General features: G+C 42.6%; 1 protein-coding gene and 1 long non-coding RNA gene across 2 annotated transcripts in view; one reads left to right on the plus strand and one right to left on the minus strand.

Moving 5' to 3' along the window:
* Nucleotides 1-635: 635 nt before the first annotated feature.
* Nucleotides 636-3,612, minus strand: LOC118600022. The gene is made up of 2 exons (XR_004949587.1): nt 3,475-3,612; nt 636-1,274 (listed from the first exon to the last, which is right to left on the minus strand). It is a non-coding gene; the product is annotated as an uncharacterized LOC118600022 (long non-coding RNA).
* Nucleotides 3,613-3,647: 35 nt separating this feature from the next.
* pde5ab (phosphodiesterase 5A, cGMP-specific, b) overlaps nt 3,648-22,264 on the plus strand; it is a gene marked incomplete in the record, with an annotated part of 43,151 nt that continues 24,534 nt past the window's right edge. The window contains 8 exon segments of the mRNA XM_024288282.1: nt 3,648-3,675; nt 3,741-4,014; nt 8,362-8,866; nt 11,130-11,303; nt 15,395-15,484; nt 16,999-17,070; nt 17,768-17,857; nt 17,930-18,067. Of these exon segments, the coding sequence (XP_024144050.1) occupies nt 3,917-4,014; nt 8,362-8,866; nt 11,130-11,303; nt 15,395-15,484; nt 16,999-17,070; nt 17,768-17,857; nt 17,930-18,067 (1,167 nt within the window).

The raw sequence follows: 22,264 nt of genomic DNA on the forward strand, positions 1-22,264 counted from the left end.
GATTTTTTTTTATTGATTCGTTTTCTTTTTTAACATCCTTGCAAGTTCAAAAAATGTGTTGTTACTTTGCTTGTTTTCTGTCTATTAGGCCAACATCACTTTGCTCAGGTGGCATTTTATTAGCTTGATGAACAATACCTGCATGTGTGTTGCTCCTCCCAAACAGGAAATCATGTCAATAAACAACACTGAAAGTAAAGTCCAACAGATAGTCCACTGAATTACGAGCCTCGCCACTTTCTCACTGCAACAGTTCAATCACCACATAGTTTCAAAAGTTTTTGTCTTTCAGATTTGTCCAATACTGCCCTCATCATAACCTTTCCACTGTGCTTAACAGGTTTATTCTTAATTGATGGGATTTTTTCCCTCCAAAATCTTTAGCTGATTTTGTTGTCCTTTCACATATATGCTTATAATTTATAGATGCCGTGGAGTAATCACAACACAGTGATCACGTTATGTTTGCAGTTGTTCTGCAGGTGGAGGCTTTTAGATGCTTATTTTATTCAAGCCCTATTTTATAGACATGTTTTTTGGAGCAGGTGGAAGAGTGGGAGATTGTAGAGATAAAGAACAAGGATATAGGGAAGGAAAAAGAAACACAGGAAGGGGTAGGATTACAAACAAGGAGACAAGTTTCATGAAGTTTATTATTACTACTTTCACATGTAGATGTTGATAAAGGTTCTTATTCCCCTGTGTGATGTTGTTTTGAAATCCATCTGGATGTAAAGGTTTATTTCTTCAAGAGTTTCACCACTCATCTTCTCAGGAAGATGTTTGCAGAGAGGGCTGAGCATCTCCTGTGGGGTCCTGAGACATCCTGCTGTGTCATGAACTATGGATCAAATCATATCTGAGCCTCTGGGTACCTGTGTCCCTGTGGTGCTCAGTCTAGTTCTCAGCCTCTTGTCCTTGTCCTTTCCAACACCAAGGGAGTCTGGTCGGTCCATCTGTACCATTCTTGTCAGGGACCCTCAGCTCCTAATGCTGCCCTCCTCCTGGGTGAGTTGGCGGTTGCCTGGAGCTTTTTGTGGGATTTCTGAAAGTGGCCTGGTTCATATCTGGGGTCGGGAGGGATACTCAGGACTCTTGCGCGGTGGTGTGTCCTTCAGTGCAGGGAGACTGTTCTCTGGCTCGGCTGGGGCTTGTACTCTTCACATTCACATGCCCCCCTGCTCTTTGGAATTGGGGGCTCCTGCAGTGCTCCCTCAGACTCCGGTGTGGTTAGCAAGTTTCGTACAATCTGCTTCTCACCCTGTGTTTCCCGGCTGCCATGATAAGATAACAATGGGAGAAATAACTTCTGATTAGTCATTCCTTTAATAATCATTTGTGGGTGTCTCACCAGAGAAGTAATTCAGTATAAAACCCTCATACACACCGGCACGCAAATGAATTGATCAAGGGGTGTCAAACTCAATTGCACAAGGGGCTAAAATCCAAAACCCACATTAGGTCGCGGGCCGAACAGGATAAATATACTGATCACAAAAATTAAAGGAACACTTTTTTATTGGGCCTGGCATGAATGAATTAAACCTGTTTGATAATTTTCTGGTTGGTTAAGCAGCTGAGGGCCTCGTTAATCAATTTCAGCTGTATTGGTGTTCATGGAATTAACAACAGGTGCACTTCAGTGGCAACAATTAGAAAACCCTCCAAACAGGACTGGTGTTACATGTGGAGGTCATTTCAAGTTTCTCCCTCTTGATCTTTTTTGGCTGGTTTTCCACTCGTGCTGATTTTGGCTTGATAATTATCTCTACTGGCAGTATGAGGCGATTCCTTAACCCTACAGAAGTTGAACAGGTTGTCCAACTTCTCCAGGATGGCACATCCACACGTGCTGCAGCAAGAAGGTTTAATGTGTCTCCCAGCACAATCTCCAGAACATGGAGGAGATTTCAGGAGACTGGTGGTTATTCTGGGAGAGCTGGACAGGGCCGTAGAAGGTCCTCAACCCCTCAGCAGGACCCATACCTGCTCCTTTGTGCAAGGCGGAACAGGCTGAGCACTGCTCGTGCCCTACAGAATGACCTCCAGAGGGCCACTGGTGTGAATGTCTCTACCCAAACAATCAGGAACAGACTTCATGAAGGTGGCCTGAGGGCCCCACGTCCTGTAGTGGGCCCTGTGCTCACTGCCCAGCACCGTGGAGCTCCACTGGCATTTGCTCAAGAACACCAGAATTGGCAAGTCCACCACTGGCGCCCTGTACTTTTCACAGACGAGAGCAGGTTCACCCTGAGCACCTGTGATAGACGTGAAAGAGTCTGGAGAAGACAAGGAGAACGTTATGCTGCCTGCAACGTGGTTCAACATGACAGGTTTGGTGGTGGGTCAGTGATGGTCTGGGGAGGCATATCCATGGAGGGACGCACAGACCTCTACTGCCTAGGAAATGGTGCTCTGACTGCCATAAGGTATCCAGATGAAGTAGGTGCAGTAGGTCCTGGTTTCCTCCTAATGCACGACAATGCCCGGCCACACGTGGCAAGAGTATGCAGGCGGTACCTGGAGGATGAAGGAATTGAAACCATTGAATGGCCTTCACCATCCCCTGACTTAAACCCAATAGAACGTCTCTGGGACATTATGTTTGGGTCCATTGGGCGCCGCCAGGTTGCTCCTCAGACTGTACAACAGCTCAGGGATGCCCTCATACAGATCTGGGAGGAAATGCCACAAGACACCATCCGTCGTCTCATTAGGAGCATGCTGCCACGTTGTCAAGCATGCATACACGCTGGTGGGGGCCACACAAGATACTGAAAAGCATTTTGAGTTGCAGAAATTAAATTTGGGAAAAAATGGACTAGCCTGCCACATCTTCATTTCACTCTGATTTTATGGTGTCTCCACAATTGAACCTCTGTAGGCTGAAAACTTTTATTTCCATTAAAAGACTTGTCATCCTTTTGTTCCTAAGACACTGCCCTGTCGTTATTTGTATAGATATCCAACTTCATGTTGAGATCTAATGTATATAATGTGTTTCTTTAGAAGGGGTCCTTTAATTTTTGTGAGCAGTGTATTTATTAAACACTCAAAAACTACATTTTTAAAACTTTAAAACCGTAACTTTTTAACATAATAATGAACTTGATTTGTAGCATTACCTGTGATAATGTGAATGCTGTAAAATTACTTTGGCAGCTGAAGATGCTAAAACAGCTAGCATGTAGCATAAAAAAATAGCAAAACTTCAAAACAGCCAAAATAATTTAATAACATGCCAACATAGTCCAAAAAGCTAACAGAATGCAAATTTTCAAAACCATAACTGTGAATAATAAAAACACAGGAATATTATCCCAGAATAAATCAACTTAAACCTCAAATAACTTTCAATATTTTACTCTCCATAAAAAATATATTTTGTCAAAATTATACTAGTTAGGAAGCAAGATACCACCGGGGCATTAATAACAATAAAACAAAATGATCCAGAGGGCCGGATAGAATTACCTGGAGGGCCGTATCCGACTTTGACACATGTGAATTGACCTCGATTGAATGCATCTGTGACGGTTTTTGTAGCCAGCAGGTATGAGGGTGTGTCTGTGAACAGGCCCCGCCCTTTATTTCGTGTATACATTTAAAGTCAGGTATTTTTTAGACTATTCTGTCCGTGAGGCCAGCAGCTCTGCAGCTCAGCCGGACTTGTTGGTGAGTGGATGATGAGAACGTCCCGGTGAAACATGGCAGCTGATGTTCAGTCGTCCCTCCTCCAGGAGGAGCAGCGGAGGGAGGGAGGGAGGGAGGGAACAGCCGCTCCCCCTCCTGTCCTCTGACAAGGAAACGCGCACTCATCCGCGCTCCGGCCAGCCCTCCCCGGACCTCTGTGCCGCTCTCCCTCCGCGCGGACAGATGTGAGGGCAGAGCCGGAGCTCGGCGCGTCAGGACGGCCATGGAGGAGCGCTGCTCCCCGGAACACGAGAGGATGGAAGCGTGGCTGGACGACCATCTGGACTTTACTCATTCCTACTTTGTGCGCAAGGCATCAAGGTAAAAGCGGGACCATGGACGGGGGGAGCCCCGAAGACCCTCGTGTTAGCGGGATAGCGTGTTTCCGTGGGTCTCTTTGGGGTCCGGTCCCCGTGACCCGCTCAGGTGTTCACCTGGCCTCCGCGGTTCCTCTCCACCTGCCGCTCCGCAGCAGCACGGGCAGCTTTAATCATTAACTTATACTGCTGTCAGGAACAGTTTAATTTTTACAGCTTACTGTTGGATGGCTCCTTAGTGATAATTATACTAGCCTAACACAGCAGCTCCGTTCCTGCTGCAGTCTGCTCTCGGGGGTCAGCCTCGGGGACAAGACATTCACACGCTGTAACCCAATGAGAGCCGAGCATTCTCTTACTGTGGAAGATGAAAAAGATCTTCTCTTGGTAGCAGCTGTTTCATTTAAGCATTTGGGCTGCTTCCAATTCCTTTACAAAATCTAAACACGGGGAATTCTGGCAGAATGAAGAAGGACAAAAGGGGAGAACAAAAAGGAGTTTAACCTTTGAAAAGATAATGGGTCAAGCAACATCTTCACATGAATATTTGGACTTTGTTTTCAACTAGTTCTACACAAAACAAACTCAAGACAACCCAGACAAAAGAGACGATGTTCATGTTGGGCCTCCTGTAATGTTCTGTGTAAGACAACCCAGGCCCACGTAAACATAGTTTATTTAAAGATCTCACAAGTGAAATGCACCAACAGTTAGTCTATGCTAAACAAAAGATAATCCAGTTTCCTCTCATGCTGAAACATCTCAGTAAAAAAGGATGGAGATCCCACTGGAGAAATCCTGGAACAAGAAGGATCTCAGTAAGGGGAGGAAATGATTCCAAAATCTGTAATCTAGAAGTCAGATCGATGCAAGATGTGGACAGACTTAATCTTAACCAGAGACAGTTATGGGGTCAAAAAGCTATGAAAACTTTGACGTGCTGAACCACGAGCTAAGGCACAACGAACTGGGACGGAGTGTAAGAAACGGTCAGTCCCAAATACTGTCCCACGAGTGGGATGAATGACAGTGATTAGGCATACCAGGTGGAGAGTGGAGCTATGCCCAAATCTTCACTACTCACCATACAAGAGCCAAATCCAAAATCAGGTGCCCTAGAAATTTTACTGAAGTCTCTGCGAAAACTAGTGTGCATTGATGCTCACAACACTATATACCACAATGCATTGCATTTAAACAATTTATACAGAAAAAAAGAGCTTCAAGGGGCCATACCATGATTTTCTTAAGTCTTTCAGAGTAAACTATAACCTATTATCATCAAAAATAAAGAGTACCAAACTTCTTCAAAGATGGATGCACATACCACATATCTACGTTTAGCAGCCCCGGCCATTGCTCCACTGCTTCACAGGACAAATACACTCAACTGTACCCTCCGGAGTGGGTGGGGGGGTCTTAAAGGAGCTCACGTCTAAAGTAATGAACTCCTCTTTGAGCTGGAATTTATTGAAGACAGGACACAACAGGAAGATAAACGGGATTCTGCATCTGAAATGAAAGTTTTTTTTGCTGATCACCAGTAGTTCTGTGGAGAAATTGAGTGTTGGTGTTAGACTGGGGGCGGAGCTGTCAGAGCAGACTCTTTTTCATGGGTATGGGAGGGGCTGCTGCAGACAGCGCAGGTTTTTAGAAGATTTCTCCCAAATGCATGAATAATGCATGAACGGGTCAAAATAACACTTTGGTGTTCTTTATAGTGAAGAATAAACAGTAAAATGCATTTAAAACCTAAAAAAGTAGAATTTTCATGGTAGGGCCCTTTAAATGCATTTTTTGATCAAACTTTCCACATTTTCATCATCAGAACACAGTGGAGTCACAAATAGATGTTGTAATATGTTGGTATTGATTACATTTTCACTTTGTGAAATCAATGACGTCATATCCACTGTTTTGAAAAAATAAAAAAGCAGTAAGCATTGTGTCTGAATTGCATTTAAAATTGTGGGCTCTACATAGTCCTGCACTATATAGTTCTCAAAAAATATGGAATATAAACAAAATCGATTTCTGATTTTTTTTTTTTTTAGTACAATTTCTCATTTTACTTTTCTTCTATTTGAATACGTACGTTTGTGTGAGAATCACCCTTGAACCCGTTGATCCATTTGAACCTCTGTTAAGGTTTGTGCAGGGACATCTACATATCAAATTCCTATTTATGCTATGATAAAAACCAGGAAAAAGTTGAGGAGTTGGTCTCTTGAGATTGGTGCACATCAGCTGTTGTGGAGTGAAGAGGCATTTTTGGAGGTATAGATTTGGCCACACCCTCTGTAGATCCATGAGGGTCCGCCCTGTGGGGAGAGCAGCAGTGAGATGGACTCTGTGTCAGACAACACTCTCTCTTCCTTGTTCTCCTGACTTTGAGACAAGATGCAGAGGTTTGTCTTCCAGTTTTCGACGGTCCTTTGTGTTCTTCTGACTTCCACTCAGAAGACTTTTGGTGAAAAGCTTAGGGTGAGTGGCATGAACTATAGTGTTTGAGGATCTGAGCAAACAGCAAGTCTTTGTTTGATTAGAGATTCTTTACAATCACATCCAGACACACAATCAGCGGTTCTCTCCAGGAAAATTCCATGTTGCATGAGTCACACGGAAGGACAGGACCCACAGCATTTGTCTTTAGTTATATATATGTCAGCATTTAATCTCATTTTAGATTCCAACATTCATTTTTTATTCAAGGTTTTTTTAAGCTGTTTGTGTCTTTGGATTTCTTGGTGTACATTTTTCCTGTTTGCATATAAATGTCTGTTTGTTTGCCTTGTGCATTTTTTTTCAGTTGAACATTTTGGAGTTGTCAAAGTAAGAACAGGATATTGTGATATCTTCCAGAAGGCAACAGTTCAGATATTAAGATGTAAGGAAGGATAGGACTATAGCAGTGAAGAGACAAGCGAGCTCAAAGATGTCTTCCTTCCACACAAGTGTTTGCTGAGATTAAAGATTAACCTCCTCCAAGAGTGAGCTGATTGTCACTTACTGTCTTAATTGTGCTCTCTCTGCTGTACCTGGTGACTTTTCCAAGTCTAATGGGCTGGTTTGTTCTCTCACAGAGAGCTGAATGCTGTGGCGTTCACTGCAGCAGTTCCTGGGGGTCTTAGAACTGTCACCTAAGAGAATTTGACGACAGATTCTCAACGTTTGCTCCTTATTTTCAATATGTGAGTGGTGTCTAGTTTTTTCAGTCAAATGTTTTATTGAACTGCTTGATATTTTGATTTCAGTTTCAGCTAAAGGAAACACCATATGACTGCTAAAAAAATTCCTGTTTGGTTTGTGAAGTTCGACTTTGCTGAGGACTATTGTGTTCAATAGATGTTGCTCACCTTTTCAGGGAATTTTCTGAATCTCCTGTGAAACTTCTGTTTGGTTAAATTTTACCTTCTTGGGAAAAATCCTGTAATGCCCTCTAAACCACACCTGGACAAAGCTTTGGGGCAATTCTTAGAAGGAATTTTTTTTATTTCTGTTGAAGCACAAAGATTTCTCAGAGGTGTTTTTCAGGAGTGAAGCTTGCAGCCTCACCCTCTGTACTTCTAGGAATAGCTGGAAAGGCTTTTTTAATATGTAAACCTTTTCCTGCCATTGCTCCAATAACCACCATTGGCTGATTTACAGTCAACATACAGAAGCTGTCACTCCTTCATTTCCAAGGCTTCACCAATGACAGAAAGACATCATGTGAATTTCTGATGGACAGCAGCATGACTTCAAGTTGCAGATGAGAATTATTACCTTTTTTTCTGTATTGATTAAGTTCCTGTTTAGCTTTTTTACATGTTTGTTTTCTAAGACACATTTTTCTTCTTTTCTTATTCATCATTATTTTAAATACATTTTAGTATTTTTTATTTTCTGAGTACAATGCACCAAAAAGGCTGAATATGTGTTTAAACAATGACAGCAGAGAACCATAGCGCCTGAGAAGACAAATAGCAGAGATGTGAAAATGACCCTTTTTTATCTCGAGACTGCAGCAAGTCATAACTTCTGTCTTTGGAATTGAGATGGTGGTCTGCTTCCATGATGTGGATCCATGTGTTTGTGCTGTAAAATCTCGAGCTACAACCTGGGAGCCGGTCAGAGACAGAGCGAACAGGTCCTTCACGTCCTGTCTGAGTTCTTCCCTCTGACTCCATTTCATTTTTTGCTTTCTTAGACTCATCGAGCCAAAATCCTAAAGTTTCTAACTGGAAGACTATTATGAATACTTTCAGTACAGCAAGTGTTGGGTTGTCATTTTACTATTTGGATCTTTTGTATGGATGACTTCACGTTTCTTCCAACACTGTGACATTTGTTTTTCTTTGTGTTCCATCAGGGAAATGGTGAATGCCTGGTTTGCTGAACGTGTCCACACCATCCAGTCTTCAACTTCCAAAGAAAATTCTTCACAACAGCGAATTCACCAGTCCTCCACAGAGTTCAGCCATTTCTCTGCCACCACTGTCCTCCCACCGACTCTTACCCTCCTGGACAACCGCTGTCCCTCCCCAGCCTCGATCCCCAGCCCAGCTCCTGGGACGCCCACTCGCAAAATCTCTGCGTCAGAGTTTGATCGGCCGCTCCGACCCATCGTGGTCAAAGACTCTGAGGGCTCCCTCACGTTCCTGAGCGACTCTGAGCGAGAGGCTCTTCCTGTCTTGGGCTCTGTGATGGGCGAGGGTGGGGTCACTGGTAAAGGTAATACTGGGGGTGACCGCTGTGCCCGGCTGCTGGAGCTGGTTAAGGAAGTGTCTAGCCATCTGGATGTGCCCGCTCTCTGTCATAAGATCTTCCTGCACATCAATGAGCTGATTGCTGCTGATCGCTACTCACTGTTTCTGGTAAGAATGACTTCTGGTCAAGTCCCTGACAACAGTCAGATAACACCAGATAACGAATCTTTATGCAGATTTACAGCTGAAGCAGCTCAAAAGAATGAGAGAAAATTGTTGTTTTGTTGTCAAAGGGTGAATCAAAGATAATTAGTATGTTTTGTTAAACTAAAACTGCAAAGAAAAGACATTTTACAACTGTCAGGAAGCTTTCTGCAGATGTTTTTTCTTCTTTGCTCTTTCAAAAGACTTTGAATTTGTAAGGTGAGGATTGCTTTAGTTTCAGCTGCGTTGCAGTCTAAAAACAAGCATGGAGACTTTAGTCAATGTTCAGTTGGGAGTCATTTTGGCATGAATGCCCCCCTCCAAAAACACAAGAGAAATAATTAGACATACAGCATATCAGCATGCACAGGCCTGTAAACTGACCTGCCTCTGTCTCTGGAGCAAAACTGCTGTAGAGACACAAGAATTCACTGTGACGACTGCATCCAGTCTGACCTCAGATCAGTTATTTCAGTTGAAGTAAAATTATTGTTTTTTGTTCTTTTTTTTTTGAGTAAAGCTGAATCCAAACTTACTGTTCATCCAGTTAAAAAAACAGCTTGTGGACAAGGAATAATGCAGTCCTGAAATGTCTATTTATTCATGAAATGTGATTTACTGTTCAGAAGGGTCATCACGAGGTGAGGAGTCTAGAAAAATAAAACTGTATGATAAATTTAATATGCTAAGGAACAACCATTGACTGTGAATGAGAACTGGACTGAGTGACCCCTCCAATGGCGTTCCAAACAGGAAGTACCCGCTGATCCCAAATAGCCAAACTCCTTATAGACTTCTACAGAGAAATAAAGTTATTACTCATTCTATTAGTCAGAATAACCATTCTTGCTCTGATATCTCTTTTTAAGACGTTCTTATAAACCTTTTTTTTCATTATATTTTTGCTATAGCACAAGTTATTCAAGTTATAAACCGACCAATCAGATGCCTCAGTAAAAGCATGTGGCCTCACTCACGTTGAATGTTCCAAGCATTTGATTGACACTTCCTTCTGATCCCACTTTCAGTTGAAGGGGTGTGGCCTTCTAATATTCCCACTCCTTATTGGAGAGAGTGGTTGCCATGGAAATGTAGACTAAGACCGACACGGCCAGGACCAGATCTAGCCAGCCCCTGTTGGGGGTGCAAGCAGAATATCAGGGGGAGCAAGTTTGGGTGAGAGTTTGGAATGTAAAATCCTCTCAAGCCCCTAAACTGTCCCCCCCTGATGAATATCCTGTTTTTAGAGTTTCTAACATGTCTGTGTGTCATTTCTCTTTTTGTAGGTTTTTATAATTCTGAAGCTTTGATGCTAGAAAACACGAGTGATTTTTACTTGAATGTATTCATGTTTAGTTATATGTTGCTAACCCAGGGAAAACAGTGAATTTGATTTGTATTATTTGTGACCTTTTCTTGGTATGTTTTTTCCCCCTTGGATTCCTGGAAAAAAAAAATAAAGAAAAACCATGGCGGACTGCCCACCTCAGAACCTATGACTAATGAACTGTGAACTCTGACCTCACAATCAATGAACTTTGTGGGCGACACCTTCAACGACCTGCTCAACACCTCATTCCTTGACACGGAACGGTTGTTTAATATCAAGTCGTTGTTTGTTTGTCTTTTTTAAATCCTCTTATCTTTGTTTTCATTCACACGCTCTGGGTTCCTGGAGGCGGGCCTATAGCCAGCAATGAAGCCATCTAGCTTCTTCCAGCACGTTTCATGTGGCGAGTTCGCCAGGAGCCCTTGCATAAGAACATTTTTCTTTGTTAGCTTTTCTAACTTGTTTTGAGTACAGAGAACACTAAAGCAGATGACGAAGTACTCGATTGTTTGTGTGTTACGGGAAACTGCACCACACGCTAAAAGTGAAAAATCCAAGTAACATCTTCCATGAAAGTTTGATAGTTGAGTGTGACACAACTACGTTCTATCTCTAAAAGAACCGCTAACACTGTACACGTATCTATTGCAAGCTCATGACCTTGAGTATTGTGTGATTGCATTGTGTTAATATTGTTGTTGTTGTCAAATTAATGTACCCACCTCCTTTTACTATTGTTGACAACTAGTGACAATCCTCAGAAATCGACTTCACTTCATTAGAGTCTGAGTGAGATTTGAAAAGGTTCAGTTGAATCTGCAAGTCAGTCAGGGCCTCCGACATGCAGCTGTGTTGTTACAGGTTAACAAACTAAAAGATTGTCATGTGTGTTCAAAGGTGGGGGAGGACAGCTCCAACAGGAAGTTCTTGGTCAGTCGTTTGTTTGATGTGGCTGAGGGCTCCACGCTGGAGGAATCATCCAGTAGCTGCATTCGGCTGGAATGGAACAAAGGCATTGTGGGTCATGTTGCTGCAACGGGACAACCGCTCAACATTAAGAATGCTTACCAGGTGAGATTTTGTTCAGTAAAGAGTGCAGGTGTGTGCATGTGTGTGCAGATCTGTGCATGCGTGCGCAGGTCTTGTGATCTGTGGTGGTTATCGTTGACAAAACATGGATTTGGACCACAGACCACAAGGTAAGAACCAGAGTAAATACAGCAGAACAAAGTACTCTTGGAGGTACATGCCAGGTTCACTTGTATGTGTTTTTTTATTATTATTTTTGGTTTATTTTGGGCAATCCTGCTAGTAACAAAGAACTGTTATGATAGATAGACCTGCTGTTTCTCCCATTATAAGGGCACATTTCAAATGTCAGTTCTGGTCCTTTTTTGGGCCAGAGCAGAGTTTTACTCCGATTTGATGCCCTGTTTGGGAGGCGTGAAAGTTCACTTTAGCTGCTGGCCAAATACGTGGCACATGATGATCCCACATCCCACACCAATGGAAGGAATCGCTGTTCATGATGAGTAAGAAACGATCTAAAGAAGCTCTGATCATCTTCAAAGGTTTTATGGGTTATTTTGGTTTAGAGGAAAAGAGCGTCTTTGTGATAGTCAGAGAACTTGCTCGTTATCTTCGTGCAGGAGTGTCCAATGTCAGTCCTCGAGGGCCGGTGTCCTACATGTTCTCCAACCAACCTGGCATTGAAGCTCCTTATTGGCCAAACACACCTGATCCAGGTAATCAGCAGGAGATAAGGCAGGAGGCCGGCCCTCGAGGCCTGACTTTGGACATCCCTGTCTTAGTGCCTTTGTTCTTATCTGGACAAAGCCACCCCAAGTGAGCAGCTGTTGGAATTGTGGGATTTTTGTAGGTGATTAGTGTCATTCTGTCTGTGGTTCACTCATGTAATGGTGGATATTTGTATAGCGTTATACTACCTTCTTACAAACCGGTCCAGACCGCTTTACACTCAGTCCTATCCACTCATTCACACAGTGACTGCAGCTCCACTGCACCTACAACCACCAGGAGCAATATGAGGTTCAGTGTCTTGCTCAAGGACACTTCATCACAGGAGCCAAACCTGCAGTATGCTAATCAGAGGTTAACCACTCCACCTCAGCACCACGACTGCCTCAAGTCTTCTGAACCATTCTGGCTGCAGTTTACCAGCTGACTGAACCAAATGAAAGTGTTACATTTTTTTAATCATTTCAATCCAGCCACATCTATCAGAGAACAATAACTTAAAACTGTCAGACTTGAAAACCAAAACTGTTCTGCTGCTGCAGACTGGGGTAAGAGATGGTATGTCCTTGCATCAGCACGTTGCTGATAGAGCCAAAGAGACTTTGTCTTTGGGAACTTTGGCATTCAACTTTTTCAGTGTGTTTCTGTCTGATGAGAGGAAGTAGCTGTACAGTGTTGCATCTGAGCAGCGAATCAGAGAACAGTTTGCATTCACACTTTGTCCTGCAGGCGTGTTGCTTGAATTGTTTCATTTCAGTGACTGGTAAACTGAGGGCTAGAGCACTTCTAGAGTTGGATCTGGGCCCTCTCCTTAAACTTGCTGCTCCAGAATGAATTTCAGCCGCTGCTGACCTTTGACTGCTCTCTCACTTCATTCTTTTTTTAATCCACATGCCTGCGTACTTGAGTCAGCTGTTTATTTATGAGAGAACTTTTCTGGCATTAGAGATACAAATGTTTTCAAAGATTGGTGTGGCTTTTGTGCTCACCCAGACAGCTTGTGAGGCAAAGAGACGGACGTGCGTGACCTAGAAACAAAGAGATAGAAATGGGCTCTCATTTTGCTTGTGTGTTTGCTGTTTGCAGACACAAAACCCTATTTATTATGCAAAAAATTACATCACTAAATGATTAACTGCCATTTAAACGCAACACTTTGCATGTTATCACAGTGCATGGAGTTTCTTTTTGTAAAACTCGGTAAAATGTTCATAGTTTTTCAGTTTTTGAAGTCCCTCAATGAGACAATGGTTCTGTTATATTGGGCTATATGAATAACATTGAATTGAACATTGTAAAGGTGTGACATAAGACTGATCTAGCCACAAAACATGGTTCTAAAATTAATGTTTAGAGATTTTTCTGCTTCAAGCAATATGTCTGCAATTGTGTGAAAAATGCTAGAAAGTAGCAAAATAATGTTTTTAGCCTTTTAGTAATTCACCAAGACCTTTTTCATTGGCGACAGCAGTGGAAACTTCTCTTTTAAATTTAAATCGTTGGTGGTTTCTTATTTTTGAAAAAGTTGAGCTTGGTTTAATTTTGAAAAGGGATAAAACTGCTTTGACCTTTTCTGTAAAATAGATTGTTGGGCAGCTTCTCGCACACGTAAGGAAGTTTTCTGTTGTCAAGCAGAAGTTGCAAGAGTTGATTTTCTATCAGAAAACCCTCAAAGCTTCAAAGAATCTGGTAACAAACACCACTTTAAATACTGTTTGTTATGAAAAATTAAATTAAGGTTTGATCAATGGCATTAACTCTGACTCAAAAACAGTAAAAGGAAAAATACTACTCTTATAAACAGTTTCAACAATAGAAAAAAAACATTCTTTTAATGTACAATCTTATTGCTTCCATTTGTTTTGTTTTTTGTTTTTTTCCATCAGACGCCTTCGTTAGTCCCGTGCGCATTGAATACGGTCACTTTGAATGTCCAATCGAAAACTCCCACTCAGTTTGTGCATAACAAAAGTAGTCCTGAGCTCCAAGAGTAAAAGAAAACCCCCAAAGTAAAATTTCTGGTATACCAGCGTAGGAAAAAATATTTGGGTACCAAGTAATAAAAAAAAAAGTCTCGGTCTCAGCGGCGGGCCGCGGCGTCCGGTTGATTGGAGGCGTGCCTGTATACGGATGCGCGCAATCATCCAGCGGTCCAGATCTCTGTGGCTCCGCCGTCACATAGCTCGATGCTCCAAAGGCCGGGACCTCGGATAAAATCCAGTGGGCCAGGAATCCTGCTGGTCTCCTGCCACGGGAAGAGGGGATGCAGCAGCAGCGGTTGGTCCCCCACCCTACCCGCGCGCCTGTACCAGCACCGTTTAAGCACCTTGGAGGCGGGTTCGCCACCCGCCAGCTAAACGGTCCACACCCCCAAATACATGTGCAGAACTAACACATCAACGAAGAAAGTGGAATACACATATGAATTAAATAAAAAACATGAATCTCCACATCAGGAAGAGCTCTTTTCTTTCACATTTACAATGTGACTTTGTCACAATCCTGACAATTGAAAAAAATGTCAGAAATTCAAAAAGTAGCAATTCAAGGATGCAAAAACTCTGACATGAAAGGGAACTGGTTAATTCAGGATATAGCTGCAGGAATCTCCACAACGATTCTTCAACTGAGCAGAGCATGCAGGGAAACTGAAGGAATGATGTCTTTCTGGGAGGAATGAGTCTGGTAAAGAGGGAAGAGGGAATTTCAGGGTTCTGAAATCCTTGTCTAAAGTGAAGAGTCCACAACAGTTATCACATGAGCACCAGCAGGGGTAGATATAAAAACATAGAAATGCAGAGAGCCGACAAAAGGCCAACTACCTGGTAGAAAGGTGCTGGTGAGCTGAACGGGTTTTAGTGACAGAACACTGACAGAATAATGTGGAAACAAACTCTAACATCCTGTGCTGATCATGCTTTGTTGTCACACAGGCAGTGTTGGTGTGCGTAGCATGAGGGGAACGGACATGGAGAGTCAGTGTTTAAAGGTCAGCTTGTGGGTGGGAAGAGAAGGCCTCTGATCCAGAAGGCTCTATCTGCTGTGTGAGGATGTTTGACCCTCTGAGTGGCTGGAATTACACCAAAGTCTTGTGCAGCATTTACAAACTTTGTTCCGGTTTTTTTCTTGACAATGTAAATTACAACTGATCCTGACACATTGTTGAAATGTTCGGTGCCTTTTATCACATTTGTGATAAGCAGCTCTGCTGCTCTCTGTAATGCTGTCTGACATTCAGATGAATGGCCCTTCAGTCTGCCGCTGGAGTGTCCCCAGCTCCTACCTACAGCACACAGCACAATGCCAGTATTCACACTTAATACCACAATGGCTGTGGTGCAATATGCCGCAAATGTTGACCTTCCTGAAAATAAACAGGCTCGTTTGTTTCTGTGTCTCCCCAGGACCCCAGATTTAATGCAGAGGTTGATCTGATCACAGGATACAAAACCCAGAGTATCCTCTGCCTGCCCATCAAAAACCACAGAGGAGAGGTGAGGCCACGCTTGCAGCATCCTACTCTCTCTCCCAGAAGAAAGTAGTCGTATGCTCAGGCTTCATACCAGGAGCTGTTCTGAAAAGGCTCTATGTTTAAGGACTGAATCTTCTACTTCACCTCAGTTTTGGACTGGTCACTCATCTTACACATTAATGTGCAGCACCCTTTACATGATGGGGAAAATGTGTTCATTAGTAAAACTGTTAGTATTGAGTACTTACATACTCTAACGGTTGGTGACTTGAAAACTATGACTATCAATGACACTGAGCATTTAGAAAAATCATAGAAAAATATCATTTGCATGATAACTTGGAACGTGCTGTAGTGTTGCGTAGAGTCACTGGATGACATCATCAGGATGAGCTACTTAAGATGTTTTCATACGGTTACATACCCTGGAAGGAATGATGAATTCTAGGCTGTTTTTCATAGAATATGAACGATAACACAAACCCTTTGTTTCCACTCATAGTTAGTGGTTGAATTAGGCCGTTTATTATTTAACAGTGTTAACAATTTTTATATCATCAAGACAACAGACACCTACCAAATGACCCTGGTAAAAAGTTGACATCCTTCAGTTCTTAAGACTTTGTATTGCCTCTTTTTGCATCATCAACACCTTAAAGTTGCTTGTGGTCGTCCTCACTGGTTTTCCAGAGTCCTGGATCACACTGAAGTTATTTGTGGCTTTTTCTTTGCATCCCAACAATTTTTCTGGTAGAAATGTTGGTGACTGGTTTAGTTTCAACAGAATCCCTCACTTTCCTCTTCTTGATCATGTGGATCAGTTCAGTTACCTTTTCCCGTAGATCTTTTGACAGCTCTTTAGCTTTCCTCATGACTCAGATCCAGAAATGTCAGTGCAGCTCTGGATGAAGGATGAAGGTCCTGTTGGTAGTCCAGAACCTCCAAGATCTTTAGTCCACACACAGATTCCAGGTAAACAGTCACAGGTGAGGATGGTTACCTTCAGCTGTCATTCAAACCCTTGTGGATCAGCTTGTGTTCATGTTTACAGAACAAAGTCATCAGGAGATGTAAACTTAGAACAGGATCATTTGAGAAGTTTGTGTTGTCATGATTTAAAAAGAGTAAACAGTTTTTTCACCAAGCACTAACTATGAGTGGAAAAATGTTGTTTCATCATTCATGTTCTCTAAAAATGACCAAGAAATTGTCTTTTTTTCCAGGGTTTACAAACTCATGACTACAACTGACTATATTATTCTTACTAATATGTCATGATGCAGATATCGCATGCACAGCAAAAGTATGTTCAGTTTTCATGATGTCCCTTAAGATGGCTGCACCAGGCTCAAGGGAACTGCAAGACACACCTGCCCCTAACGTAAAATGTGACTGTCCTCTCCGGAACCCCCATGGGAACCCCGCAGACCCCCCCTCCCGTACGGGTGCATGTGACTAAGGCTTAAAGAAGTGAAGCAGAAGCTGCTCTGCTGTTATTGCTGTCTTTGTGTCATTCATCTCACTCCCTCATCCCAGGTTGTTGGTGTGGCACAAGCTATTAACAAGAAATGTGGGCAAGATGGAGCCTTCACAGAGCAGGATGAAAAGGTTAGAAAACTCTTCTAACACCTAAAAAATGTTCCTTCCATAGTTTGACCGTCTTTCTGGTTTCCTTTTACATGATCTGTGACCTTTCTGCATACAACTATACTTTTGTATACGTGGATGTGAGGGAGCCAAAGTGTCTTAGCATGAAATAATGAAAGAAAAGGCTAGGATAACCCTGCCACTGCCTTGAATCTTGAAAACATATTTTACAAACAATGATAATGGTAATACTGCATTCACACTAAGCAATGAGAGAAGGAAACACAAAAGTTCATTTTTTCTAGTTCTGGTTGTTAAAAGGACTAACGGTAAAAAGGAGGGACTGTTGATCCTATCAACAGCTGTCCTTACACCACACACATTGTTCTGATGTTGCCCTCAGGATTAAGTTTCCTTTTCTTGTAAAAAGATGTTTTGGTGGAACTGTATCAACCAGCCCATGATTACAAAGTTTTGTCGGTTGTGATTCTCTATTTTTGACTTCATTTATTCTCTGGCAGCTTGTTGAAGTCATCACTGAACATGTTTAGTACTTTAATTTTTGCACAGACTGAATTGCTCTGGAGCATCATGTCAGATGGAGATTCTCAGACACTTCACGACAACACAAAGCTGTCCAAAGAAGAATGCAGGAGCTTTTCTGTTTTTGCTCCTCTCTTCTCCCCTCGTTTGGTTCAGATGTTTCCTCCTTTAACAGGACTTCTCAGCCTATTTGGCTTTCTCGGGAATCGTCCTGCACAATGCCCAGCTTTACGAGACGTCACAGCTGGAAAACAGACGCAATCAGGTGAGCGCAGGCCTGTCTCTCCTCACATTCCGGATCAGCCAGATCCAGTCCTGAGAGCATGTGTGTGTGCAGGTGCTGTTGGACCTGGCCAGTCTCATCTTTGAGGAGCAGCAGTGTTTGGAGGTTTTACTGCGGAAGATTGCAGGAACCATCTTGTCCTTCATGCAGGCGCAGGCGTGCACGGTCTTCATCGCTGATGAAGAGTCAATGGTCAGTACACGCTCACAGACTCCTCCTGATGTTTACCCACAGCTGAGCAGGTCTTTACAACCTACTACAGAGAATATCATATTTTTGGTGTTTTTTACCTGTTCTCCTCATGATGGAGGACGTATATATGCAATAATAAGATTAAACCTGCCATTCTGAAGATTTTTTCATTCCTATTGGGATCATTCTGGAGCAGATGCATACACACTGTTTGGAAAATCTCAGGTATGTGACGCAGCAGCTGGCATGAGCGGGCCTACGACTCACTGGTCAGCTCCGCTCCTCCTCCTCACCCTCGTGTCCGTCTTTGTTTTCTTCATCACATAAGCATGTGCAGGAGAACGCAAACCGAGCTCTCGGTGACGGGGAACTCCGCACCAACAGTCCGGCCCGCAACTCTAATGAACTACTGCCAATGTGCAGAAACTGTCTTAAAAAAAGCACACAGGCTTTTGGATTTTAGCTAAAAACGGCATAACCATGAATAAAAGACCACTGGGAAGAATTTAGCAACAGACAAAAGTATATTTGGACTGAGACTTCAGCCCTTTTCTCATTAAGACTAATGGGTAGCAGACAGGCTTCGCTCCACACTGAAAACAGATTTCAGTAAATCAGATTTTTGCCAGTAAATCATTGATACAAGTCCAAACGTTCAGTGTGGGCAGCATCAGCTCATACGCCTTTTGTGATAAAAGCCAATCACACATCATACATTTTAACTGCGGTTTAACGCCCTTCTTCACCCTGGACGCAGAAGCGCCACAAAGTGGCGTGGAACGGCGGTCGCTTCCATTCAGCGCCCTTGTTAACGTATGGTGTGGTCCACACCAGGCACAGAGCACTGCGGTCCTCTGCGGAGGGTCGCGGCGTGCAGCGGATCGTTTCAGCGTCTGGTCTATTTAGTGTGAGAGCTGTGAGTGATCTGGCAGAAAGTTACAACAAGATACATGGAAAAATCCGGTTTATTCTCAAAATATAACCAGTTTTTCACAATAAAACACAGCGATTGACAGTTGTGATCATGTTTTTGTATCTAACAACTGTAGAGATGAAAATAAACACACAATCACAACACACACTTCTCTCTGTGTGTCTCAACAACAGATTCATTAAAGAACTGTAGACCTACTAACTTCTTGCTTCTTCGTAGCAGAAACATGGGGTCATATTTTTAGGTCATTAACTTATCCATGATGATAAAAACAAAGAAGCTCTAGCAGAAGAGCTTGTCGACCATCACTGAAAACTGCAGGAGAGAGCGGGCGCCGTGCACACTCGGCTCTTCGCCACTTTCCCGTCCAGTGTGAAGCTAGTGTAACCCTTTAACACCTGAGGCATCGTCTGTGACGCCTAAACACAAAATCTTTAATATACTGCAACTTTTAACCATTAACAAGATAATTCCAGTATATTGAGCTCTTCTCCTTCACAATCTGCTGGAATTATCCTGTTAACGGTTGAAAAGTTACATTTAAATCAAAGAACAGAAACACTCGAGCTCCGGTGTTTAAAGGGTTAAAAAAAGAATCAGAATAATTATATGAAAATATGATAGAATCTGTGGATCTTCAGTGCAGCACCCCAGGCGGGAAGGTTGGGAAGGTTAGCAGCTCTTCTTTAAAGAAAAACAAGGACTTGAGAAGAAAACTAATCAAAGATTTGATACAGGAGATTAGATCAGCAAATGGAGGGTTTCCAAAACATGTCCAACAGGAGCATGATAAGCCAAAGGATCATCTGCTCGTGCTGCAAAAATGAGTCAGCACTGTCTGAGTTTCTATCACTGATTCCTAATCAGCTATCAAGATGTGAATGGAACAGCAGAGGGGCAAGGCAGCAGCTCTGAAAGCAGCGTGCGGCTCCTGCTCCGCCATCCTTTCTGTTCTACCACACCTCAGCAACTGGGCTGTAAGAGCAGAGGGACCGGCCCAAACATGGATGTGCAGAACTAGAGCAGGTGGTTTATGTCATTATTTATTCAAACTAAAACAAATAAAGGGGCTGAAGCCAGCATCTCTTCCATGTAAACAAAAAGCCAACTATGCAGCTCACTAGCTCGGCACAAAGCAGGCTCTGGTTCTGGGTCTGGATCTGGGTCTGGATCTGGGTCTGGCACAGAAGATTACAGAAGTGTTCTGTACAGCTGGGAGAGAATACGACTGAATACAAACACCAGCCAAAATACAGGTGGAAAGTAAGAAAACAAACACTAAAAATAAGAACATTTTTTAAAGTAAACGGCAAGATAAAAAAAGTTTCTAATCCAGTCAATTATAAAATGTAGCTTTAAAATATTTGAAGCATAAAGGTTTATATGTTTCTACATATAATAATTTGAACTTCTTTCTCTGTGACAGCAGCACAGAAAAGTTCATTTCAAAACAAAAAACACCAAAATAAGTTTGTCTAATAAGATCCTTCTGCTGCATCAGATTTACTCAAATGAAACTGCTAGAAACACAAAGTCAAACATGTTTCTATCATTGTGACGTTGGTGTGTGTCATCCTTTTACTATCAAATATAAACATCAACATTGGTGTCTGTTAGGGAATATGGAGGACAACCCAAAACAGAGCAAACACAGGTCACAATTAAAGTTTTTATTAGGGAGGAAGTATTAATCAGTGGGCCGCCAGATGCACAGGTGAGCCTGAAAGTCAGATAAACAGAGTTATTTAGAGATCCTGGTTCCACGCTTGGGGTGATGGTGATCTCTTACTTAGAGCTCCAGAAGCAGACGTGAGAGAAGAGCCTTTGAAGCGTCCGAGTGCAGGGCGGATGGTGTCAGGAATGATGGAAGATTCCTCCACTGCTGCGGTGTACAGGAGGAGAATCCACCGGAGGGTGAAGACCAGTGTTGGGGCAGCTTTACTCCGTGTTGAGATGAGGGAACTGGAAACGTCACGCCTCTTCAGGATGGAAACGGAGGAGGAAAAACCAGGGCAGAAAAACTCCAGACGGGACAGGCTTAAACTCGTTACCAGGCCAGAAAAGGGTCAAAAACATGAAAAGACTAAAAGTGCAAGGATTGTTACTAGCTGGAACGTGACTGATTCAACGAACTGGCAGGGTGGATGTGAAACTGAGGACCTTAAATAGTGTGAACACCAACTGGAGCACAATGGGAGCTTAATCAGCACAGGTGAGTGAGATTAGGGTGGAGGAAGGACGGGAGGGGTGAAGGAGCAGAGCAGAACCATGACAGTGTCCACTTTTTATTCTAATCTACACATGTCAATGCAAGTCTAATCTTTAAAAATGTACCTCTAAACAGCAACTAGACACTGCAGTGAAAGAGAAGGAAATGTGTTTTAAGCTCATTCTAATATAATCCACTCTGACAGTAGATCGAATCTTCTGCCATCAGCTTGTTCAGTCATATGACGAGTTACAACTCTAAATGTGAAGGGTCTTAGGAAAGTTTTATTCATGGAGAAACTACACTTCATTCATACCAATCATAGAAGTAACATAATGTACCGTCTGGCTGGACGTACTTGGAGTCAGAGATGGTTTTTTTTCTGCTTCTGAACTTTTAATGAATATTTGACCACAATCACACCAGATACAGCAGGACGAAGTTCCTCTAATGCTTCATTCATTCTTTCTCTATCGCTCTTTCAACGCCTCAATCATGTCATCACGTTCAGCTGTCCTCCGTCGACCCAGTCTGGACTCGGAACAGCTTTAAAGAAGCAGTACAGAACACAGCCCCTTCCACAAGCTGCATGGTCGCTACAGAAAATACAGAGCAGGGTTGTGTTTTTTTGGCTTTGCTGCTCCTTCTGGGTTCTGCTCAAAGAAAAACGCTCCAGGTTGGTTGAAACTCGCAGAATCCTGCAGGAACAGAACCGACATAAAGTCTGTGACTCCTCCAACAGGGTCCTTGATTGGAAAGAAGGTAGACCAATCACTATGAACCCTCCTGATTGTGATTGGCTGTTCGAAACATCACACTAAAGTCAGAGTTGAGACTTTACTTTCATCATTCAGACATTTTTGATAATTGAAGATTTTTTGAAGCTCCTAAAAATCGTAGCATGGCTTTAAATCTCAATTCTTTAGTAAAGCCAGTTTGTTATTAAAATGTATATTCATTTGTATTTTCCCTGCTGCATTTAAGGACTCACATAAACAGACATTACCTTCATTTTTCTGTGGATTTTTTTTTTTTTTTAACTTGTCCTGTCCAA

This window comes from Oryzias melastigma, linkage group LG18, assembly GCF_002922805.2.
Source record: "Oryzias melastigma strain HK-1 linkage group LG18, ASM292280v2, whole genome shotgun sequence".
In the NCBI taxonomy this organism is placed as follows: domain Eukaryota; kingdom Metazoa; phylum Chordata; class Actinopteri; order Beloniformes; family Adrianichthyidae; genus Oryzias; species Oryzias melastigma.